This window comes from Artemia franciscana, chromosome 5 (genome assembly GCF_032884065.1).
Source record: "Artemia franciscana chromosome 5, ASM3288406v1, whole genome shotgun sequence".
NCBI lineage: Eukaryota > Metazoa > Arthropoda > Branchiopoda > Anostraca > Artemiidae > Artemia > Artemia franciscana.
The window spans coordinates 7,620,118-7,645,706 of record NC_088867.1 but is presented as its reverse complement, the minus strand read 5'-3'; the positions used below and the strand labels follow the sequence as shown (position 1 = coordinate 7,645,706).

Below are 25,589 nucleotides of genomic sequence, written 5' to 3'. Positions count from 1 at the left end.
GGTACGATCGAGTTTTCTGAATTTGTGATTTCGATGACTAAGAGTGTCAACGACATTGATGCTGAAAAAGAAATCAAAGAGGCCTTCGACGTCTTTGACAAAGACGGCAACGGACATATCAATGTAGAAGAACTTCGATACGTTTCTGTAAATTTGGGCGAAACATTCTCTGATGAAGATATAGCCGAGATGCTTAAACAAGCTGATTTCGACGGTGATGGTGTTGTAAACTATAAAGGTATTTTTTTATGCTTGGATATTTTTCTAAAACCTTTAGATGGATGCAAAAATTCAGCTTATAAACTTTTATTTTAATGCACATAAAAATCTCACTTTAATTTGAAACTAGAATTTTTCATTAAGCGATGGTCTTATGCTTGTCTAGCCAGAATGTCATGTCTAGACATGTGTCTGCCCAGAAATACAAGTCTTGGCACCTACCATTCACAAGTAAAATTTAGTATTTCGCTTAAAACAAAACAGCTTTTCCTGGCAACAACACGATATTAATAATATTACGGGACCTAAATACCCAGGCTAGTACAAAATGGGGAAATATGGTATCCTAGTGTACACTGATTTTGTGCTAGGGCAGAAAATAGTAATGACAATAGACTACTACAATTTGGTAGGTGGGATAATCTGGGTAGTTATAAACAACGTGATGTTTAGTCCCAATGCAGCCCATGAGTTAAAATAGTGCTTGCATTAAGTCTCGTTCTAACTTATTTTTTACTTTCTTCAAAGTTTTTTTTTGTCATTCCTCAACTTAATTATGACATGGAAGGAATTATTCTTTAATAAAACAAGAAAAATTTGCCTATTTGTTATTTGTCAAGTAAAGTTAAGACCATTCCTTTATAAAAACAAAGCGAGTGAAGAATTCACTGAAACGAGGATTTCGTAATAATAAAGGCTATTAGGGAGGATAACTGCCAATAGAGTAGTTGAGGTGTTGCTAGACTTCAGGAGGACAATTTGAGATGAATTATTCTTTTAAGGAGAAAAACTGGATGAATTTCGAGCAATATTAGCTTGTTAGAAGAGACAATGATTTTTTGCAAGAGGCCTCCGGGTGATAGATCGTAAAAGAGCAAGAAGGGAAAAGGAAGTAGGGAAAGCATTAAAGTATGAGTTTAGGTGTCACTAAATGGATGCCATAAATTAGATCAATCAAGATCTGGAATACGCAACCAGACAGCTTAATTAATTTTACGCTTCTGAACAGGCATGACTGAAGCATTGTGAATATCATGAGGGTGACGATTGCTACCCATTCTAACCATGAGTCCCCAGTATCGGCACTGACTGCTTATGAGTTTATCAATAACGAGTGGCTGTTTAGTCTTCTCTCTAATGAATGAGTCGGTATATTTGTCCCTCCAGTAGATTCTGAGAAACCGTCGAAGACAATTATTTTCAAAACTTTGGATCCTTTCCTCTAGCTGTTTTGTCAGCGCCCTGCTTTTGGAACCATACGTTAGTACTGATAGGACATTGCTATTGAAGAGGCTCAGTATCAGCTTCAAGCAGAAAGTGGCACTTCTCCAAACGTTTCTTAACATATCAATGGCGCTTCCTGCGTACGTGATACATGTGGCAATTTCATGCTCAGGGCTTCCATCAGTGCTCACTAGACTCCCAAGATATCTAAACATATCTGTCTCTTCAATTTTCATTGCTTTAACTGTCAGTGGTTTAGCAGGTAGTCTATTCACATTGCGCATGATATTTGTCTTTTGCGTGCTTATTGTTAAACCTACTCTTTCACCTAATTTCAAGAGCTCATTTATGTTGTATTGAAGCTCCTCTCTTCAGTGAGAATGAAGTGTTATATCGTCTGCGAAATCTGCATCAAATAAAGTGCGATTTTTGTTCAACTGGATGCCACTTATCGGGCACGTACGCAGGAATTTTTTTTTTTGGGGGGGGGGGCAAAATCTTTGAAACAGCAGATATAAAGTAGCACTTTTTTATTTAGTAATGCAAAAAGCACGTATATCAGAAAATATAGATTAATTTTAATATATAGTATTGTAGCGGATGGGGGGGGGGGGAAGAAGACTGAAGCCTCAAAAGTTCGTTTTAGGCTCAGGTTATGTTAATAGCGATTTATAAACAGTGATTAACCTAGTAAATCCCACTGAAAAAGAAATTTTAGGGTTAACAGTGCAATATGGGTGCTGTGGGGGGTAGTTCTTCTATTGTAAAAACGTAGATTTTAATGAAAAATAATAGTTTCCAAAATTGATCCTGAAAATAGTTTATCCTGAAAAGGGGGGATAAACGCCCAAATATCAAGGATAATTCTATTTTGCTGTGGACAGCAAACTCTCTTTACAAAAAAATAGCAGTACAATTGCTAATTACTTCAACGAGGGTAAAAAGTTAGACAGAAAATGGATTAATAATTGGGCAGTGACTTGAACGGATAATTACATGCTGTAAAATCCCCCAAAAAAGGCTTCACATATGTTTTTAGGTTCTTAATAAATGTCCTGCTTTTGCCAGAAATCCTCAGAAACCATGGGGAAATTAAACATTTCACAAAATTTCGGGGGGGGGGGGCGGGCCCGAAGGCCCCTCCATCCCCCTGCATACGTGCCAGCCACTTATGAAGTTGCACGTCCGCAGGATGAAACCAATGAGTTATATAAACAGCACTGAGGACCGAATGCACCCCTGTCGACCGTTTGAGTTGACTTTGAACCACTCAGTCAAGTCCTTATAATTAGTTTGAATAGCACACATTTGTTTATCATTTAACGCCATTTTAATTCTGACCATTTTATCAGGAAGCCATAGTAGCGCAGTACATTCCTTAGTGAGTCTCTATGGACTGAGTCGAAAATCTTCTGGAATTCGATGAAAGCCATTATGATTTCAGTCTGCCATTCATTTGAATCTTCAATAAATATACTAAGAATAAAGATGATGTCAGCACATGACCTACTTGGTCGGAAGCCATGCTGTTCATCTCTGAATATGGCTTCAACTTTTGTCTGGATGTGGTTCAAAAGTACTTGGCAGAGGACTTCGCTTCCAGCAGACTGTAGGGTGATACCTCGCCAATTGCTGCAATCAGCAACACTACCCTTCTTAATTAGTTTCAATACATACCCTTTCTTCCAATCTGTGGGAATATCCTCAGTGTCCCATATCTGCATTAACACTTCGTGTAGTGGCTCAGCTAGCACTCCAACACCGTATTTCAATAGTTCAGGATGCATACGATCGATGCCAGCAGCTTTTCCATTCTTTAGTTTACGTAGTACTGTCTCTATATCATATATACTAATCGCCTCTGTACTTATGTCTAATTGGAAAAGGGGTCGACCATCTGGGGGGTCTGCAGGAAGGGCAAAATTTAATGTTCCGTGGAAATACTCTTTCCATCTATTATGGATTTCTCTATTATTCGATTTCGACTAAATGAGTCTAAAGCAAATGTTATCAAAATCTTGGTCGTAATATTTTTTTCTAAGACCTTAGTTACTTCAAAAGCCGTTCCTGGTGAATGTAAAATTTAAGTAACTTCTCTAGTTACTTGATTTTTTACCTGGAACACCCTCCTAGAAATCTGAATATATAAAGTCCAACACTGTGGTAGGTCCCTTAAATTAACACTAAGGGTACCACAAGATTAGAAATAATGCAAATAATAAAGCAAAAACAGATATACAAATACATATCCTAAATTTTGAAAAAAATGTAAAATCCAAGTTAATTGACTTCTTGCTATCTTGGAAAGAGTTTAGGTTAGGAAAATGAAATTTTCAGGGATGGGTCTACAGGCTAAAGTATGTCCCGGGAAGATATTTTGAAGTACCTACCTCCACTCCTCCCTCTTCAGGGCCCTGACCTTTAAAAACATGTGTGTTATAAAAGTGAAACCATGCTAAATAGATCTTCTGCTTAATTTAAGCACAACAAAATTGTTTTTAGCTTCATAACTTAGCTCAATTCCATTTTATAAGGTTTTATTAAATTTTGAAAAAAAACACTGATATGGCTTGAAATTTTACTCAACAGGAGTGTTATAAATTCCTTGAATAACAGGAATCGCATTTTCAGAACTAAAGGCAGAGAAAAAGCAACTGGTAACTAAAAATTAAGGTAAAATGTTGTTTTTTTAAAATTTCAATAGGTATAAGACCTGTCATGTAGGTGAACTTCAGGGTCCTCTAGAGGGAGTGGAGGTAGGTACTTCAAACTACCTTCCTGGGATACACTTTAGCCTGTAGACCCATCCCTGAAAGTTTCATTTTCCTAACGTAACCCCTTTCCCAGATAGCCGAAAGTCAGTAAACTAGAATTTGACCTAATATGTAAAGAAGTAAATCAGGTAATTACAATAGGTAAGCTTTCAGGCCAAATTACTGTCCCTTCAGACCTAATTGACTAAAATCTCTTTAAAAAATTAGCTGTTTTTGTACACACGCAATGAAACCAGACAGATTGTATCCTGGTTTGAAAGGGGGATGAAATTGGTGGCTTTAATTTAGGTAATGTTTTTACTCATAATCTAGTTGTAGGCTATACATTATAGGCCTAGTTAGAGCTTTCACTGGTTCCATTTGGCTTTTTGCTCCTTACTTTGCTATCTTGTCTGCTTTTTCATTTCCTTCTATACCTAGATGACTAGGTATAGGCTATATTGAAATTTAATAACAAAGCCTAATATTCCAAGGCTGCTAAGGTTTTCTTTGGTTTGATGCAGGTTTATGACCAGTGTTTCAAACTTAGGGTTTCTTAAGATATTGAGAGCAGATTTAAAGTCAGAGAATATTACTATGCATTAATTGCTCTGCTTTGGTTCAATTAGGGTCTCTAAGCCCAAATTGACAGCAGCTACTTCGGCTGTTGGGATACTAGTCCCTGACTTGTGTTTTTCCATAATGCATAGGCTGTGCTCTTTTAAAAAGCAACCACTTCCACATCCCTCTTCACATAAAGACCCATCAACATATAGTTAGGAATGTCCATTATATTCCTTTTCTAAGAGCTGATGAAATGATGGATTGTATTTTGGGTTTAAGTTTTATTTAAACCCTTGTAAGCAGTTTGTGTACAGAATTTGTCCTGACTTATTGGAAATAAGTGAGCTAAGAAAGTTTAAACAGGACTGGAAATTGTACATCAAATCTAAATCATCTGTTTAGAAAATGAAAGCTAGTTAGTCTTAGATTACTGCTATGCTCAAAGAGAAACTGTTTGTTGCCATCCTGAAGCAAGTTTCTCCTAACATGACTTGTACTGATGTAGAATCCCTTGTTCCAAGGGCATCAAGGACAGTAGAAATCAGCAACTTTGAGCATTCCAAAGTGTTTAAGCTGTATTTTGGGACCAGGAAGGACCTTGAAGATTTTCTTGTGATATCAGTTTGGGTTGACTTTGAGAAGCTGCCTGCAAGATTTCAAATTTCTCCCAAAAAGTTTATTTTCCTGTTATTAAGTTGGTCATATAGTGGCCAACTGTGTATTAGTGCCTGTTTTTGGTTATTGTAGTGCTTCTGACCACACCTCCGCATAGGATAATAAGTGCACAAAAGATATGTACTGCATTTTGTGCAAAAAAAGCCCATACATACAACAGTGTAAGATGTCTGGCTAATCAGGCAAAAAACAATGCTCAACCCTATCAAAATGAGTCTGAAACCTGCCCACTCAAGGTTCAATGAAGAAATAAACCAAGGATCCTCCATCTCTTATACAATTGTCTCATGGAATTTAAATGGAAATTTGCTAAGTCATTCTGCGTTTTTAAAGGACTTTTTATCTAAGTGTGACATAATGTGTATTCAGGAACAATTTGCAACTACTTTGAGCCTGAGCCTTTTGGAACTGTTAACCAATCATAAAGTGTTCTTGGTCTCAGTCTTTTGGCCAGCTATGTGGTAGTCTAGCAACCTTGCTGAAGTCAGTTTATCCTTCATCCATTTTCGACTCAGCAAGTGAGTTTTTGGCAATCAGAATCTGGAATTTTATTGTGCTAGAAATTTATCTGTCCACAAACTACCATGACAACCAATCTGAAAGACTTTTTGCCATTAGTGCTTCTTGTTTATCCAAATGTTTGTGAAAAATAAAAGAGCACAGTTTATGCTTTATTGCAACTGGTGACTTCAATTTTTGATCTAACCAACCCACATAATTCTTCTGGTGATTCTGATTGCTCAAGTATTATTTTTGGACTGTTGAATGATGATTGTGTAGTTGCACTGAAGAATGAGAGTTTTACTTATGTCTATAATTTGAGTAGTACATCTAACTTAGACCATGTTTGTCATACATCATCTCTAACTATTGCAAAAGTTGTTGTTAGTAATTCCAATTTTATGTCAGATCACTTCCCTTTGTCTTTTAGTGCTCTGATTGGTGATTGTGGCCCTTCTTCTAACTGGCTTCTAAAAAATCAATCTGTATTTTATGCTAATGATTGGGATATGGCATCTCTAGATCTTTTCCAGAATGTGTGTAATGATTTCCTCACAAAAATTTGTGTCCATTTTGATTTGTTGATGCAGAGTTCAAGGAAGAATATGTTTGATTTTTTAGTTAGACTGAACATTTATTGTAGTGAACTTACTCATGCCCTAGCTCTTGCAGAAAAATTTGCAGTACCTATTAGGTGAATAAAAGTTGGAACTGAAGAGCCTGGCTGGTCAACTAATGATAATTTACAAATGCTTGCTTTTCTGCTAAGTTTTGGCTTTCAGTTTGGATTGAAGCAGATAAACCACACAATAGGTGGCTGCAAAAACTGTATAATACTAAATGCCAGATGGCAAATTACCTTTCTCTTAATTGGAGCTCAATTATTTTGTCTTGTTTGGAAGAAGTTTGGTCTTGGCCAAATACGTTGTGGTCCAGTTTTGTAAAAGATATGCCAAGTCAAATACCATCTTGTATACCACTTCCTCATGGGTTGAGTATTATAAAAGGAGAATTTACTGTTCCAATTCCACATCTGCAAAATAGTTTCAAAGTGAAACTCCAATATTTTTTTAGCATGCTTCTAGTCCTTGACTGATTATTTCTAATAATCAGTTAATAACCAATTGCAATTAGTAAACTGAAGAAAACACAAGTCTAGAGGATTTGATAGGATATCTGCACAGCATTTGCTGTTGTGTGGTGAACTGTTTATGGAACCCTTAGTATTCCTTTACCAAATGATATTTAATCTGGGATTTGTCCCTGTTTCTTTTTCAATTGGATGTTTGACTCCTATCCCAAAGAAGAATAAACCTCCTTCTGAAAGTTTGTCTTTTTGCCCAATAACAGTTGCAACTTCATTTTGTAAAATTTTTGAGAAATTGATAGTTGATGGATTGAGAACTAAATGTACAGTTTAGGCATTTTGGTTTTCAGTCTTGCCTGGGGTGTGGTCATGTCCTTTCTGCTTTGGTATCTGCTTTAGTTGATGAAGAAAAACACTGGGAAAGTATTGCTTTAGCTGCTCATGATAGTAAGACGTGCATTTCATTTGCTTCTCCATAAGGAGGTTCTATTTGACTTGGGTTTCACCAGTGCTGATTCCTGCATCCTAGCCCTGCTGGCTGACATGTATGAAAATCTGAAAGTGGAACTTAGACTCCCTTGACTAGCTAACGAGTTTACTACTAGTCTCTTATATGATTTTGCTTTTTCTTCACGTGGAAATTCCTTTTCTCAGTAAAGAAGGGGTAAGACAAGGTGCTATTTTGTCACTGACAGTATTTAATAACAGTATTGTAAGGCCACAATCAAAGTCACTTATGACTTATATTCTGTTTGGTATTGATTTGTCTTTGATTTGACATGGACTAGAAGCTAATTTTATTAAGTTGCAACAAAAGTATGCCCATATTGGACTTCATTTTAATGCTGAAAAGTCCGAAGTGCTGCTTTTTAGCTCAAAATCAGATGCTGCTCAGAGCATCATACTTGGTGGTTCTATTGTTGAGTTTGTGGATGATATTGTATATCTGCACCTCCCTATTGGACAATCAATGTTAGAGACATGGTGGGTACTGCTCTCTCATTTTCAGAAGCGATCTTTTATATTTATAGCTGAATAGTGGCAAACAAGCAGAAGTTTGATTGTTGTCTTTTGGCCCAGGTGTACAATGCTATGATTTTTCCTCATTATCTTTATCTCAGTCCCTTTTTGTGCATTTTTACATTTTGCTACAGATAAACTGAAATTACACTCAAATACTCAATGTACTACAAGTTTGCAAAGTTTTTCCTGCACCACCCTCTCCCCTCAAATGAAAAATTTGAGGTCCTTTAATCCAGACCATGACCCTTGGAAATCTCAAGCTTATCAGAAAAAAAATTAGGCCCTATTCAGTGCTCATATTCAGGAGGCTTGTCCCCTAACAAAAAACGGAATTTAGCCTTCTTGTGGGGGAGCCAAATTTATTTCCAATTTTTTCTTCTACACTGGGGTCTTGATTATAAGATTACAAACGCTACAAGATTACAACCTTCTTTTTTTTTATAAAGCATAGAGTTTAATTGCTAAGAAATTTGCTTTGGGGAATCAGGACTAAAGAGATATATAAATACTGTTCTGTTTTATGTGAGAGATTCTAATAATCAATTCACTTGAGTTTTTTTTTTTTCTTATTAATAAAACTTGAAATTGCTGCTTGTAATGTATCCTTAAACCTTCAAATTATGATTTATCTAGACTTACATTCTACCTAGGCTGCATTAAAGCTTTTAAAGCACCAACATAGCTGTTCTAGTGTTAAGTTGCTTTGGCTTTTTATATTTTTTTCAGAATAAGTTGAAGAGTGGAGGATAGCGTATATACTGCTCATATATGTTTTTTTTTCAGGCTTCTCAATTTACTGATGTGCAAATAGAAGATTTGAGAGCATCATTTGCCCTTTTTGATCAGGATGGAGATGGTCACATTACCACCTCAGAATTAACAGCAGTCATGAAGTGTCTTGGACAAAACCATACGGATGCTGAAATCTTAGCCATAATAAAAGAAGTAGATACTGACGATGAGAAGTTTTTATTTTTTTTTTCAATCTTCTACTTTTCCGCAAATTCTTTGCTGTGTTGGCCTCAGGTGGCTTTGTACTGCAGTAAGTTGTTAGTAGTAGAAGTATTGTGATTTTGTTTAGTGGTGATTCTGTTTTCAAGATGGGTTTTCTAATTTCTTCTGAAAGATGTCTTTGAAAGACTTGTAATTCATGAATCTTTGTTAAGATCTATAGCAAACAATTTGAAAGCCCTGTTGTATTCTTGGGTCTTTTAGACGTTGAGGAAAAGGAGCAAAATTTCTACCAGTCAAACATAGTGGTTAGGAAGTAACATGGAAATTGCTTGGGAAAGGAGTTGTTAAAAAAAAATTGCAGGATGGGCTGATCTCTTATGTTTTTATTGATGGTTTGTGAAATAGCCTCGCATTCTCTGCTGTCATGGCTGTCTCCCTGCTTTTCTTAAACTCATTAAAATTTGATTTGATATATCATGGGTGCTTACAATTCATGGTAAATGCCAAAACCAAACTAAAGCAATATATACATAGGTTGTTTTTGCAGCTGTGAGGAATTCAAAACTAAAACGATAGTTATTTATGTTATATTATTCTCTTTTTAAAATTATTTTAAGAATAGTAATACATCCTGTCTGGCTGTAACAACAACGCTGTCTGACAGTTGCTTTTTGGATTTGTTTGTGGACAGAAGAGAATTATTTGTATATTTTAAAGGAATTCACATGATCCGATAAAAAGTAAAACAATATAGTAGAAAACCAGATAGCATCTTTCCAGATAGTAATGGCAATCTATTATACATTTTTCACTTTTTTTTTTTTTTTTTTTTTTTTTTTTTTTTTTTTTTTTTTTTTTTTTTTTTTTTTCTAGAACAGTGATTCAGGGTAGTAAGCTTACATGAGCACGACAACATAGGTAAACATGATCAAAAGGCAGGTAAAGGAGCATAAGTAATAAAATAAGACTATTTTGAGTGCTCTGAGGACAGGGTTGTAAGCATGAGCTATGACTTGTGAATTACAGAGATAGTGCGTTGCACCGCTCAAGTATTTTTCGCAAGCAGGTGTAGAGGGACAACCAACGGCTTTTACAAGTATATCATGTAAACAGATGGATGAAGTGGCAATCAACTACATTTAGCAAGTACAACCCAAGGATAAATGTCGCTGATCAACTTTGCCACAATTTTGTCACGCCCCATCATTGAATTTGTGGTGCCAGAACAGAACCCAGCCTAGTTTCGTAAATGGGCAACTCCTTGGGTACGCCCATATCCGTCGTCTCATCTGCTATTATACAAAATGGTGTTTTATCTAATTTGTTCAACAATCTTTTCTTAAAAAAGACGGTTAATTCTTAGTGACTCAAAAACTAAGTTCGTCTAAACGCAAGTGGAAGCTTTCTTGAGCCAGAAACAGTGTTTCTTGCTATCCAATGTCAAATGTATGGTTATTTCTGGATTTTTTTTTTTAAGATCAAAATTTCTAAGAAAAAACTTTGGGTCTCTCCTACGAGAACGACCTATTTTTTAGCAACTTTTTTTTTAGTCTTAATAATCGTAACAAGTGTTTTGGATGTCAAAAGCAGTTTTCAACCATTCGTGAAAGCGAGAAAATAAAGACTTTTGACGTATTTTGAAAAACTACAAGCCCTTGACATTCTTACAGACCAAGGTAGACATCCTCCTGGATTACTGATTAATCAAATTGATCGATCATATTGAGTTGACACCAAAAGGTCACGTAACAAGAGTTTTGTAAACTCCCAATAGGACAACATATTTGTTACAAAGAACAGAAAGCTATAAAAGAAACTATTTTTAGGAAACGGTACGATCGAGTTTTCTGAATTTGTGATTTCGATGGCTAAGAGTGTCAACGACATTGATGCTGAAAAAGAAATCAAAGAGGCCTTCGACGTCTTTGACAAAGGCGGCAACGGACATATTAATGTAGAAGAACTTCGATACGTTTCTGTAATTTTGGGCGAAACATTCTCTGATGAAGATATAGCCGAGATGCTTAAACAAGCTGATTTCGACGGTGATGGGGTTGGAAACTATAAAGGTATTTTTTTTATGCTTAGATATTTTTCTAAAACTTTTAGATGGATGCAAAAATTCAGCTTATAAACTTTTATTTTAATGCACATAAAAATCTCACTTTAATTTGAAACTAGAATTTTTCATTAAGCGGTGATCTTATGCTTGTCTAGCCAGAATGTCATGTCTAGACATGTGTCTGCCCAGAAATACAAGTCTTGGCACCTACCATTCACAAGTAAAATTTAGTATTTCGCTTAAAACACAACAGCTTTTCCTGGCAACAACACGATATTAATAATATTACGGGACCTAAATACCCAGGCTAGTACAAAATGGGGAAATATGGTATCCTACTATACACTGATTTTGTGCTAGGACAGAAAATAGTAATAGCAATAGACTACTACAATTTGGTAGGTGGGATAATCTGGGTAGTTGTAAACAACGTGATGTTTAGTCCCAATGCAGCCCATGAGTTAAAATAGTGCTTGCATTAAGTCTCGTTCTAACTTATTTTTTACTTTCTTCAAATTTTTTCTTTTGTCATTCCTCAACTTAATTATGACATGGAAGGAATTATTCTTTAATAAAACAAGAAAAATTTGCCTATTTGTTATTTGTCAAGTAAAGTTAAGACTATTCCTTTATAAAAACAAAGCGAGTGAAGAATTCACTGAAACGAGGATTTCGTAATAATAAAGGCTATTAGGGAGGATAACTGCCAACAGAGTAGTTGAGGTGTTGCTAGACCTCTGGAGGACAATTTGAGATGAATTATTCTTTTAAGGAGAAAAACTGGATGAATTTCAAGCAATATTAGCTTGTTAGAAGAGACAATGATTTTTTGCAAGAGGTCTCTGAGTGATAAAATGTAAAAGAGCAAGAAGGGAAAAGGAAGTAGGGAAAGCATTAAAGTATGAGTTTAGGTATCACTAAATGGATGCCATAAATTAGATTAATCAAGATCTGGAAAACGCAATCAGACAGCTTAATTAATTTTACGCTTCTGAATAGGCATGACTGAAGCATTGTGAACATCATGAGGCCGACGATTGCTACCCATTCTAACCATGAGTCCCCAGTATCGGCACTGACTGCTTATGAGTTTATCAATAACGAGTGGCTGTTTAGTCTTCTCTCTAATGAATGAGTCGGTAATTTTGTCCCTCCAGTAGATTCTGAGAAACCATCGAAGACAATTATTTTCAAAACTTTGGATCCTTTCCTCTAGCTGTTTTGTCAACGCCCAGCTTTTGGAACTATACGTTAGTACTGATAGGACATTGCTATTGAAGAGGCTCAGTATCAGCTTCAAGCAGAAAGTGGCACTTCTCCAAACGTTTCTTAACATATCAATGGCGCTTCCTGCTTACGTGATACATGTGGCAATTTCATGCTCAGGGCTTCCATCAGTGCTCACAATACTCCCAAGATATCTAAACATATCTGTCTCTTCAATTTTCATTGCTTTAACTGTCAGTGGTTTAGCAGGTAGTCTATTCACATTGCGCATGATATTTGTCTTTTGTGTGCTTATTGTTAAACCTACTGTTTCACCTAATTTCAAGAGCTCATTTATGTTGTATTGAAGCTCCTCTCTTCAGTGAGAAAGAAGCGTTTTATCGTTTGCGAAATCTGCATCAAATAAAGTGTGATTTTTGTTCAACTGGATGCCACTTATCAGGCACGTACGCAGGAATTTTTTTCGGGGGGGGGGGGGGCAAAACCTTCGAAGCATCATATATAAAGTAGCAGTTTTTTATTTAGTAATGCAAAAAGCACGTATATCGGAAAATACAGATTAACTTTGATATGTAGTACTGTAGCGGATGGGGGGGGGGGAGGAAGAAGACTTAAGCATCAAAAGTTCATTTTAGGCTCGGGTTATGTTCATAGCGATTTAGAACCAGTGATGAACCTAGTATATCCCACTGAAAAAGAAATTTTAGGGTTAACAGTGCAATATGGGTGCTGCGGGGGGTAGTTCTTCTATTGCAAAACCGTAGATTTTAATGAAAAATGATAGTTTCCAAAATTGATCCTGAAAAGGGGGGATAAACGCCTTAATATCAAGGATAATTCTATTTTGCTGTGGACAGCAAACTCTCTTTACAAAAAACAATAACAGTACAATTGCTAATTACTTCAGAGAGGGTAAAAAGTTAGACAGAAAATGGATTAATAATTGGACAGTGACTTGAACGGATAATTACATGCTGTAAAATCCCCCAAAAAAGGCTTCACATATGTATCTAGGCTCTTAATAAATGTCCTGTTTTTGCCAGAAATCCCAAGAAACCATGGGGAAATTAAACATTTCATAAAATTTCGGGGGGGGCGGGTCCGAAGGCCCCTCCACCCCCATGCATACGTGCCAGCCACTTATGAAGTTGCACGTCCGCAGGATGAAACCAATGAGTAATATAAACAGCACTGAGGACCGATTGCACCCCTGTCGACCGTTTGAGTTGACTTTGAACCACTCAGTCAAGTCCTTATCATTAGTTTGAATAGCACACATTTGTTTATCATTTAACGCCATTTTAATTCTGACCATTTTATCAGGGAAGCCATAGTAGCGCAGTACATTCCTTAGTGAGTCTCTATGGACTGAGTCGAAAGTCTTCTGGAATTCGATGAAAGCCATTATGATTTCAGTCTGCCATTCATTTGAATCTTCAATAAATATTCTAAGAATAAAGATGATGTCAGCACATGACCTACTTGGTCGGAAGCCATGCTGTTCATTTCTGAATATGGCTTCAACTTTTGTCTGGATGTGGTTCAAAAGTACTTGGCAGAGGATTTCGCTTCCAGCAGACTGTAGGGTGATACCTTGCCAATTATTGCAATCAGCAACTCTACCCTTCTTAATTAGTTTCAATATATACCCTTTGTTCCAATCTGTGGGAATATCCTCAGTGTCCCATATCCGCATTAACACTTCGTGTAGTGGCTCAGCTAGCACTCCAACACCGTATTTTAATAGTTCAGGATTCATAGGATCGATGCCAGCAGCTTTTCCATTCTTTAATTTACATAGTACTGTCTCTATATCATATATACTAATCGCCTCTGTACTTATGTCTAATTGGAAAAGGGGTCGACCATCTGGGGGGTCTGCAGGAAGGGCAAAAATTAATGTTCCGTGGAAATCACCGTTTTCTGCTACGGGTCGCATGATTTTCAAACAGTCTCTACCCAAAGCCTCCACGACGTCAAATTAAAGAGAACAGAGGCACTGGAAAAAACTACTATCGAGGCCAAGCTTGCTTTCTATGAAATGGACAATGACCCAGAAATCTACCAGCCATACTTGGAAAATTATCGTGCTAAGCGCAAGGGCACTGTTTCTAACAGCACTGAACAACCAGGACATCTTTCGAAAAATCATCCCTCAAATCCAAGCCCGGATATAGGCAACCAATCTTCTGACCTGAACATGAGACTAACTCAGACCCAACAAGAATTGGAAGCTGTAAAAGTGAATCTCAGGGATGAAATCTCACGTAAAGTTTCTGATCGCATAAAAAATCAACTCTCGCACTCGGCTGAATCAGTTATATCTGACGTATATGATTCTTTGATGGTCGAATACTCGCCAAAATTTGATTTTATCGAAAAGCAACTAAAATCGCTAAAAAACAGCTTCATGATACTCGAAGAGAGAGTGAGAAAGATCGAAAGTAGATTTGACGATATTGAGCAGGAAGATAGGTTGGATTCACTTATTTTCAGTGGTGTCAAACAAGCTCCGGGTGCTGATGTAAAATCTTGTATTAATAATATTATCTCGGACAAGATGGGCGTACAAGTTAATGTTTCGGAACTAACTAAAGTTTATAGATTTACCCTTCCAGCGAATCCTACGCGGCCTGATATGATTACACCGGTACTCGCCCAGTTTTCGTCTAAGGATGTGGCTAGAAAGGTATTTGCTGCTAATAGCAAACTGGCCAAATCTGGTATATTTGTGTCAGAAAGTTTAACTAAGAAGCGACGAGAAATTCTGCAACTGGCTCGTGATAGGTTAGGTAACCACAACGTATGGTCCGATCACGGCCGTATTTTCGCTCGATCTGGAAATGACGCTCGGACACGCCGTCTGTGGAGTTGTGACGACATCTAATCTGAATTTTTTTTTTTCGTTTTAGTAGTTATAAATGTGTACTTCAGAATTTACATTCTTTCGTAGTAATAGTTCCTTAATAGGAAGTAGGATAATTTATTTATGAATGTTTTCACGATTACTACAGTTATAATATTTCGTCGAGCGATGTTGGTAGCTGGTCGGAATTTTCGGATAAACAGCCTGCAAGGCTTAGTAAATATGTTGCAGTAGATGATGTGAGTGCACCCGTTATGCTGTCCGGATTCCAGATTCTCCACTGGAATTGTCATTTAACTACTTCACATGAAGATGTAGTTGATATAATTAATAAACTTGACAGTGAGGTGCAAGTGATAGGTATTTGTGAATCATTTATTAGTGAACAGTGTCCTGCTTCGTTATTTAATTTTCCAGGTTACACACTTATTTCCAAAAACCGGTCATTGATGGGATGGGGAGGTTTAGCATTCATAATCAAGGATGATATAAAATTTAAAGTAAGGGAGATTTATCTTTATGGATTGAAGGTAAGATTGAAACTTTTGCTATTGAAATAGTGACAAGTAATAATAATCCACATCTTATTTCATCGGTGTATAGACCCCTTGGTGCTAATCCGGATTTTTTCCAAGAGGAATTCGAAATTTTAATATCTGAAATAAATCGAAATTTTGATAAAATTGTAATCATCGGTGATTTTAATTTTGATTTATTAGATCTTCAAGCCAAAAATTTGGATTTCCTTAATGTCATGCTTTCTTTTGGTCTTTTCCCATTAAATTCTATCCCATCCTAATTAACAGACCATTCTGCAACTTTGATTGATAATATTTTCGTCAGTGAAGTTATGGTGGAAGATAGCATGTGTGATGTATTAATCTATTCTGGTTCGGACCACTTACCGCTTCTTTGTTTGTTGCAGAAGTTATCAAATTGTAAAATTAAAAGAAAAAATAAGATTCTTCGGCGTGACATGAAAGAAGTTAATCTGGCTAAATTTAAAAATGAAGTTAGTTCGTTGGATTGGGAGGTGGTTTACAATGAAAAGGATGATGCTTCAAAAGTTTTTAATATTTTTTCAGATATTCTTTACCCTGTGTTTGAGAAAAATTGCCCATTGAATAAAATTAATTGCAAGAAAGCTAAACCGAGAAAGCCGTGGATAAATGATGAAATTTTGAGTTTAATATGACAAAGAAATAAGTTGTATTGTCAATATCTTGATAATCCATCTGAAATGATTTTAAATGAGTTTAAAGAGTTGAGAAATTATGTAAATAATTCGAAAAGAAATGCAAAGAATGAGTATTATTTAAACCGTTTGAAGATTAAGGAAGGTAATATAAAAGATACTTGGGGCATTGTCCGTGAAGTGATAGGATGTGAAAAAAAGATATGTGTATAACCAATTTACAAACTAGTAATAGAATTATTCATGATAAATTGGAAATAGCAAATTACATGGGTGATTATTTTTCGAAAATTGGTAGTGTTATACAGAATGAAGTGTCTAGAGGTGGTTGTGCCGTCAACATTAACGCAAATCCTTCAAGCATGCAGATTGGGTTTGAATTTGTACCATGTAATGTAGAAGAAGGTGAAAAAATTGTTTGTAGTCTTAAATCAAATTCTTCTGGTGTAGATGGATTGAACCTAAAGGCTTTTAATTATGTGTCGATGTATCTTTTACCGGTACTGGTTCATTTAATTAATCTCTCAATGGTTAAAGGGCATTTCCCGTCGGAACTTAAGCTATCTAAAATCATAACTTTACATAAAGGTGGGGACCCCTCAGACCCCTGTAATTGGCGACCAATTTCCATTTTACCTTTATTTAGTAAAATTTATGAAAACGTTATTTATAAACGATTGTATGATTTTTTGGATTCGAAGAAAATTTTGTATAATGGACAGTTTGGTTTCAGAAGTAAACATTCCACTAGTCATGCAGTACACCATCTTTTAAGTTTTGTTGATAATGCGTTTGAAAATAATATGGTTCCTTTAGCTGTTTTTGTAGGTTTCCGTAAGGCTTTTGACACTGTTGATTTTAATACTCTTCTTAGTAGACTAAGTGGGCTTGGGTTAGGTAGTACTTGTGTAAAGTGGTTTTCATCGTATTTGCATGGCCGGACTATCAAAGTTGCTTTATCAGATATATCAAGCAGAGAGTTCGGTGTTAAGTGTGGAGTGCCTCAAGGTTCCGTGCTGGGACCTCTACTTTATCTAATTTATGTTAATTCGTTGGCTTCACGTGTTGGTGTTGAAGCGCTGACCTCTTTCGCGGACGACACTGCGATAACAGTAATTGGTAGTTGTTTGGTGCAGGTTGCACATGAGGCTAATTTGGCACTTGAACGTTTGCGCAGTTTTACAGTAGGTAGTTCCCTAGCAGTTAATGCATCTAAAACAAATTACATTATATTTAGTAGAACAGGTAGGTTACTTAATGATAACAATAACATTTTTTTTGGAAATTTACCCGTTAAACAAGTTTTTGAAATTAGGTATTTGGGGTTTTATTTAGATAATAATATTAGTTGGAAAAAGCATTGTAGTGTTATTGGTGCTAAAATGGCTAGGGGTCTAGGATTTTTGAGACGTGTAAAAAAAACTTTTCCGTTCAAGATTTTAAAAATCATTTATTTTTCCCTTGTTCATCCTTATATAGATTATGGTTGTGTTCATTGGGCTAGCAATTTCTTCTCTAATTACAAAAGGATCCAGATTTTGCAAAATAAAAGCATTCGATTGATTGCGGACATAAAAGAGCAGGTTGAATCCAAAACTACTGCTAGCTTTTCCCAGTGTAATGTTTTAAATGTTGGTCAGATTCGTGACTACCAGGCATCAATTTTTGTGTTCCAGAGCATGAAACATATATGCCCTGAGTATTTTCATGATTATTTTTCCATGAATCAGGAGTACCATAATTATGATACAAGAAATTCACAACTTTTAAGCTATGAACAAAGAAAAACAGTTCGATCATCATATGTGGTTCGTAATCTGGGGCCTTCTGTTTGGAATAGTTTGCCGGCTGGCATCAGGGAGTCTGTCACTTTATATGGGTTTAAAATTTTTGATATTTTTTTTTGCAGTTTATTGATGTGGGGTGGGGGCTGAAAACCGGTAAATGATATTTAATATGATTATTTTGTTGCATTTTGTTCATGTGTATGTGTTGTTATTTTTTATATATAAGATAGGCTAGGTGGTTAATCTTGAGATGTTATGTTTAGATATTTATTTATAAGATGTAAATCATAATATGAAATTGCAGCAAAAGTCCTTAGGACTTTCTTTTTGCTGCAATAATTTATTAGTGTTGTCATTTTTTTATTTATGTTTGTATTGTGGATAAAATAAAACTTACCTACCTACCTACCTATTGATTTCTCTATTATTCGATTTCGACTAAATGAGTCTAAAGCAAATGTTATCAAAATCTTAGTCGTAATATCTTTTTCTATGTGAATAAGACCTTAGTTACTTCAAAAGCCGTTCCTGGTGAATGTAAAACTTCTCTTGTTACTTTAAAGTTACTTCATTTTTTACCTGGAACACCCTCCTAGAAATCTGAATATATAAAGTCCAACACTGTGCTAGGTCCCTTAAATTAACGCTAAGGGTACCAAAAGATTAGAAATAATGCAAATAATAAAGCAAAAACAGATATACAAATACATATCCTAAATTTTGAAAAAAAGGTAAAATCCAAGTTAATTGACTTCTTGCTATCTTGGAAAGGGTTTAGGTTAGGAAAATGAAATTTTCAGGGATGGGTCTACAGGCTAAAATATGTCCCGGGAAGATATTTTGAAGTACCTACCTCCACTCCTCCCTCTAGAGGGCCCTGATCTTTAAAAACATCTGTGTTATAAAAGTGAAACCATGCTAAATAGATCTTCTGTTTAATTTAAGCACAACAAAATTGTTTTTAGCTTCATAACTTGGTCTACAGGCTAAAGTATGTCCCGGGAAGATATTTTGAAGTATCTACCTCCACTCCTCCCTCTAGAGGGCCCTGACCTTTAAAAACATGTGTGTTATAAAAGTGAAACCATGATAAATAGATCTTCTGCTTAATTTAAGCACAACAAAATTGTTTTTAGCTTCATAACTTAGCTCAGTTCCATTTTATAAGCTTTTAAAGATATACAAAAACATTTCCTAAATCTTGAAAAAAAATACTGATATGACTTGAAATTCTACTCAACAGGAGTGTTATAAATTCCTTGAATAGCAGGAATTGCATTTTCAGAACTAAAGGCAGAGAAAAAGCAACTGGTAACTGAAAATTAAGGTAAAATGTTGTTTTGTTAAAATTTCAATAGGTATAAGACCTGTCATGTAGGTGAACTTCAGGGTCCTCTAGAGGGAGAAAGAGGGAGTGGAGGTAGGTACTTCAAAATACCTTCCTGGGATACACTTTAGCCTGTAGACCCATCCCTGAAAGTTTCATTTTCCTAACCTAACCCCTTTCCCAGATACCCAAAAGTGAGTAAACTAGAATTTGACCTAATATGTAAAGAAGTAAATCAGGTAATTACAATAGGTAAGGTTTCAGGCCAAATTACTGTCCCTTCAGACCTAATTGACTAAAAGCTCTGTAAAAAAATTAGCTGTTTTTGTACACACGCAATGAAACCAGACAGATTGTATCCTGGTTTGAAAGGGGAATAAAATTGGTTGGCTTTAATTTAGATGTTTTTACTCATAATCTAGTTGTAGGCTATACATTATAGACCTAGTTAGAGCTTTCACTGGTTCCATTTGGCTTTTTGCTCCTTACTTTGCTATCTTGTCTGCTTTTTCATTTCCTTCTATACCTAGATGACTAGGTATAGGCTATATTGAAATTTAATAACAAAGCCTAATTTTCCAAGGCTGTTTAGGTTTTCTTTGGTTTGATTTAAGTTTATGACCAATGTTTCAAACTTAGGGTTTCTTAAGATATTGAGAGCAGATTTAAAGTCAGAGAATATTACTATGCATTAATTGCTCTGCTTTGGTTCAATTAGGGTCTCTAAGCCCAAATTGACAGCAGCTACTTCAGCTGTTGGGATACTAGTCCCTGACTTGTGTTTTCCATAATGCATAGGCTGTGCTCTTTTAAAAAGCAACCACTTCCACAACCCTCTTCACATAAAGACCCTTCAACATATAGTTAGGTATTTCCATTATATTCCTTTTCTTTGAGCTGATGAAAGGATGGATTGCATTTTGGGTTTTTAAGTTTTATTTTAACCCTTGTAAGCAGTTTGTGTACAGAATTTGTCCTGACTCATTGGAAATAAGTGAGCTAAGAAAGTTTAAACAGGACTGGAAATTGTACATCAAATCTAAATCATCTGTTGAGAAAATGAAAGCTAGTTAGCCTGAGATTACTGCTATGCTCAAAGAGAAACTGTTTGTTGCCATCCTGAAGCAAGTTTCTCCTAACATGACTTGTACTGATGTAGAATCCCTCGTTCCAAGGGCATCAAGGACAAAAGAAATCAGCAACTTTGAGCATTCCAAAGTGTTTAAGCTGTATTTTGGGACCAGGAAGGACCTTAAAGATTTTCTTGTGGTATCAGTTTGGGTTGGCTTTGAGAAGCTGCCTGCAAGATTTCAAATTTCTCCCAAAAAGTTTATTTTCCTGTTATGAAGTTGGTCATATAGTGGCCAACTGTGTATTAGTGCCTATTTTTGGTTATTGTAGTGCTTCTGACCACACCTCCACAAAGGATAATAAGTGCACAAAAGATATGTACTGCATTTTGTGCAAAAAAAGGCCATACATACAACAGTGTAAGATGTCTGGCTAATCAGGCAAAAAACAAAGTGAAACTCCATCAACATGACTCTGAAACCTACCCACTCAAGGCTCAATGAAGAAATAAACCAAGGATCCTCCATCTCTTATACAATTGTCTCATAGAATTTAAATGGAAATTTGCTAAATCATTCTGTGTTTTTAAAGGACTTTTTATCTAAGTGTGACATAATGTGTATTCAGGAGCAATTTGCAACTACTTTGAGCCTGAGCCTTTTGGAACTGTCAACCAATCATAAAGTGTTCTTGGTCTCAGTCTTTTGGCCAGCCTTGTGGTAGTCTAGCAACCTTTCTGAAGTCAGTTTATCCTTCATCCATTTTCGACTCAGCAAGTGACTTTTTGGCAATCAGAATCTGGAATTTTATTGTGCTAGAAATTTATCTGCCCACAAACTACCATGACAACCAATCTGAGAGACTTTTTGCCATTAGTGCTTCTTGTTTATCCAAATGTTTGTGAAAAATAAAAGAGCACAGTTTTATTTTCAATTTTTGATATAACCAACCCACATAATTCTTCTGGTGATTCTGATAGCTCAAGTATTATTTTTCGACTGTTGAATGATGATTGTGTAGTTGCACTGAAGAATGAGAGTTTTACTTATGTCTATAATTTGGGTAGTACATCTAACTTAGACCATGTTTGTCATACATCATCTGTAACTATTGCCAAAGTTGTTGTTAGTAATTCCAATTTTATGTCAGATTACTTCCCTTTGTCTTTTAGTGCTCTGATTGGTGATTGTGGCCCTTCTTTTAACTGGCTTCTAAAAAATCAATCTGTATTTTATGCTAATGATTGGGACAGGGCATCTCTAGATCTTTTCCAGAATGTATGTAATGATTTCCTCACAAAAATTTGTGTCCATTTTGATTTGTTGGTGCAGAGTTCAAGGAAGAATATGTATGATTTTTGAGTTAGACTGAACATTTATTGTAGTGAACTTACTCATGCTCCAGCTCTTGCAGAAAAATTGGCAGTACCTATTAGGTGAATAAAAGTTGGAACTTAAGAGCCTGGCTGGTCAACTAATGATAATTTACAAAATGCCTGCTTTTCTGCTAAGTTTTGGCTTTCAGTTTGGATTGAAGCAGATAAACCACACAATAGGTGGCTGCAAATCTGTATTATACTAAATGCCAGTTGGCAAAGTACCTTTCTATTAATTGGACCTCAATTATTTTGTCTTGTTTGGAAGAAGTTTGGTCTTGGCCAAATAAGTTGTGGTCCAGTCTTGTAAAAGATATGCCAAGTCAAATACCATCTTGTATACCACTTTCCTCATGGGTTGAGTATAATAAAAGGAGAATTTTCTGTTCCAATTCCACATCTGCAAAATAGTTTCAAAGTGAAACTCCAATATTTTTTTAGCATGCTTCTAGTCCTCGACTGATTATTTCTAATAATCAGTTAATAACCAATTGTAATTAGTAAATTGAAGAAAAACAAAGTCTAGAGGATTTGATAGGATATCTGCACAGCATTTGTTGTTGTGTGGTGAACTGTTTATGGAACCCTTAGTATTCCTTTACCAAATAATATTTAATCTGGGATTTGTCCCTGATTCTTTTTCAATTGGATGTTTGACTCCTATCCCAAAGAAGAATAAACCTCCTTCTGAACGTTTGTCTTTTTGCCCAATAACTGTTGCAACTTTATTTTGTAAAATTTTTGAGAAATTGATAGTTGATGGATTGAGAACTAATTGTACAGTTTAGGCCCACCATTTTGGTTCTCAGTCTTGCCTGGGGTGTGGTCATGTCCTTTCTGCTTTGGTATCTGCTTTAGTTGATGAAGAAAAACACTGGGAAAGTATTGCTTTAGCTGCTCATGATAGTAAGACGTGCATTTCATTTGCTTCTCCATAAGGAGGTTCTATTTGACTTGGGTTTCACCAGTGCTGATTCCTGCATCCTAGCCCTGCTGGCTGACATATATGAAAATCTGAAAGTGGAACTTAGACTCCCTTTACTAGCTCACGAGTTTACTACTAGTCTCTTATGTGATTTTGCTTTTTCTTCACGTGGAAATTCCCTTCTCTCAGTAAAGAAGGGTTTAAGACAAGGTGCTATTTTGTCACTGACAGTATTTAATAACAGTATTTTATGCTGCTCAGAGCATCATACCTGGTGGTTCTATTGTTGAGTTTGTGGATGATATTGTATATCTGCACCTCCCTATTGGACAATCAATGTTAGAGACATGGTGGTTACTGCTCTCTCATTTTCAGAAGCGATCTTTTTTATTTATAGCTGAATAGTGGCAAACAAGCAGAAGTTTGATTGTTGTCTTTTGGCCCAGGTGTACAATGCTATGATTTTTCCTCATTATCTTTATCTCAGTCCCTTTTTGTGCATTTTTACATTTTGCTACAGATAAACTGAAATTACACTCAATGTACTAAAAGTTTGCAAAGTTTTTCCTGCACCACCCTCTCCCCTCAAATGAAAAATTTGAGGTCCTTTAGTCCAGACCATGACCCTTGGAAATCTCAAGCTTATCAGAAAAAAAATTAGGCCCTATTCAGTGCTCATATTCAGGAGGCTTGTCCCCTAACAAAAAACGGAATTTAGCCTTCTTGTGGGGGAGCCAAATTTATTTCCAATTTTTTCTTCTACACTGGGGTCTTGATTATAAGATTACAACCGCTACAAGATTACAACCTTCTTTTTTTTTATAAAGCATAGAGTTTAATTGCTAAGAAATTTGCTTTGGGGAATCAGGACTAAAGAGATATATAAATACTGTTCTGTTTTATGTGAGAGATTCTAATAATCAATTCACTTCAGTTTTTTTTTTCTTATTAATAAAACTTGAAATTGCTGCTTGTAATGTATCCTTAAACCTTCAAATTATGATTTATCTAGACTTACATTCTACCTAGGCTGCATTAAAGCTTTTAAAGCACCAACATAGCTGTTCTAGTGTTAAGTTGCTTTGGCTTTTTATATTTTTTTCAGAATAATTTGAAGAGTGGAGGATAGCGTATATACTGCTCATATACGTTTTTTTTTTCAGGCTTCTCAATTTACTGATGTGCACATAGAAGATTTGAGAGCATCATTTGCCCTTTTTGATCAGGATGGAGATGGTCACATTACCACCTCAGAATTAACAGCAGTCATGAAGTGTCTTGGACAAAACCCTACGGATGCTGAAATCTTAGCCATAATAAAAGAAGTAGATACTGACGATGAGAAGTTTTTATTTTTTTTTCTCACTCTTCTCCTTTTCCGCAAATTCTTTGCTGTGTTGGCCTCAGGTGGCTTTGTACTGCAGTAAGTTGTTAGTAGTAGTAGTATTGTGATTTTGTTTAGTGGTGATTCTGTTTTCAAGATGGGTTTTCTAATTTCTTCTGAAAGATGTCTTTGAAAGACTTGTAATTCATGAATCTTTGTTAAGATCTATAGCAAACAATTTGAAAGCCCTGTTGTATTCTTGGGTCTTTTAGACGTTGAGGACAAGGAGCAAAATTTCTACCAGTCAAACATAGTGGTTAGGAAGTAACATGGAAATTGCTTGGGAAAGGAGTTGTTCAAAAAAAATGCAGGATGGGCTGATCTCTTATGTTTTTATTGATGGTTTGTGAAATAGCCTCGCATTCTCTGCTGTCATGGCTGTCTCCCTGCTTTTCTTAAACTCATTAAAATTTGATTTGATATATCATGGGTGCTTACAATTCATGGTAAATGCCAAAACCAAACTAAAGCAATATATACATAGGTTGTTTTTGCAGCTGTGAGGAATTCAAAACTAAAACGATAGTTATTTATGTTATATTATTCTCTTTTTAAAATTATTTTAAGAATAGTAATACATCCTGTCTGGCTGTAACGACAACGCAGTCTGACAGTTGCTTTTTGGATTTGTTTGTGGACAGAATAGAATTATTTGTATATTTTAAAGGAATTCACATGATCCGATAAAAAGTAAAACAATATAGTAGAAAACTAGATAGCATCTTTCCAGATAGTAATGGCAATCTATTATACATTTTTCACTTTTTTTTTTTTTTTTTTTTTTTTTTTTTTTTTTTTTTTTTTTTTTTTTTTTTTTTTTTTTTTTTTTAGAACAGTGATTCAGGGTAGTAAGCTTACATGAGCACGACAACATAGGTAAACATGATCAAAAGGCAGGTAAAAGAGCATAAATAATAAAATAAGACTATTTTGAGTGCTCTGAGGACAGGCTTGTAAGCATGAGCTATGACTTGTGAATTACAGAGATAGTGCGTTGCACCGCTCAAGTATTTTTCGCAAGCAGGTGTAGAGGGACAACCAACGGCTTTTACAAGTATATCATGTAAACAGATGGATGAAGTGGCAATCAACTACATTTAGCAAGTACAACCCAAGGATAAATGTCGTTGATCAACTTTGCCACAATTTTGTCACGCCCCATCATTGAATTTGTGGTGCCAGAACAGAACCCAGCCTAGTTTCGCAAATGGGCAACTCCTTGGGTACGCCCATATCCGTCGTCTCATCTGCTATTATACAAAATGGTGTTTTATCTAATTTGTTCAACAATCTTTTCTTAAAAAAGACGGTTAATTCTTAGTGACTCAAAAACTAAGTTCGTCTAAACGCAAGTGGAAGCTTTCTTGAGC

General features: G+C 35.7%; 2 protein-coding genes across 11 annotated transcripts in view; both read left to right on the top strand.

Annotated features, from left to right (window-relative positions):
- Positions 1-24,172, top strand: LOC136026941 (calmodulin-like). Of its 2 annotated transcripts, none has more exons than XM_065703800.1 (4): positions 1-238; positions 8,830-9,088; positions 10,827-11,069; positions 23,999-24,172. In XM_065703800.1, exons 2-4 carry the CDS (start codon positions 8,935-8,937, stop codon positions 24,013-24,015), a joined length of 414 nt encoding a protein of 137 aa, XP_065559872.1. In that variant the 5' UTR covers positions 1-238; positions 8,830-8,934; the 3' UTR covers positions 24,016-24,172. The 2 variants fall into 2 exon arrangements, with proteins under 2 accessions (XP_065559872.1, XP_065559871.1); XM_065703799.1 differs by lacking the exon at positions 1-238 and adding an exon at positions 3,510-3,606.
- LOC136026940 (putative golgin subfamily A member 6-like protein 3) overlaps positions 24,116-25,589 on the top strand; it is a 66,481-nt gene continuing 65,007 nt past the window's right edge. For 8 of the 9 annotated variants that reach the window (XM_065703794.1, XM_065703793.1, XM_065703795.1 and 5 more), the window contains exon 1: positions 24,116-24,258. In XM_065703794.1, the coding sequence (XP_065559866.1) occupies positions 24,174-24,258 (85 nt within the window). In that variant the 5' untranslated portion in view covers positions 24,116-24,173. The remainder of the gene's footprint in view (positions 24,259-25,589) is intronic. The other variant, XM_065703797.1, reaches the window with a different exon arrangement.

Coding starts and splice junctions, on each gene's coding strand:
- LOC136026941 (XM_065703800.1), top strand. CDS start 8,935: ATGAAGTGTCTTGGACAAAACCATACGGATGCTGAAATCTTAGCCATA. Junction 9,089..10,826: donor TCAGGTGGCTTTGTACTGCA/GTAAGTTGTTAG, acceptor AACTATTTTTAG/GAAACGGTACGATCGAGTTT.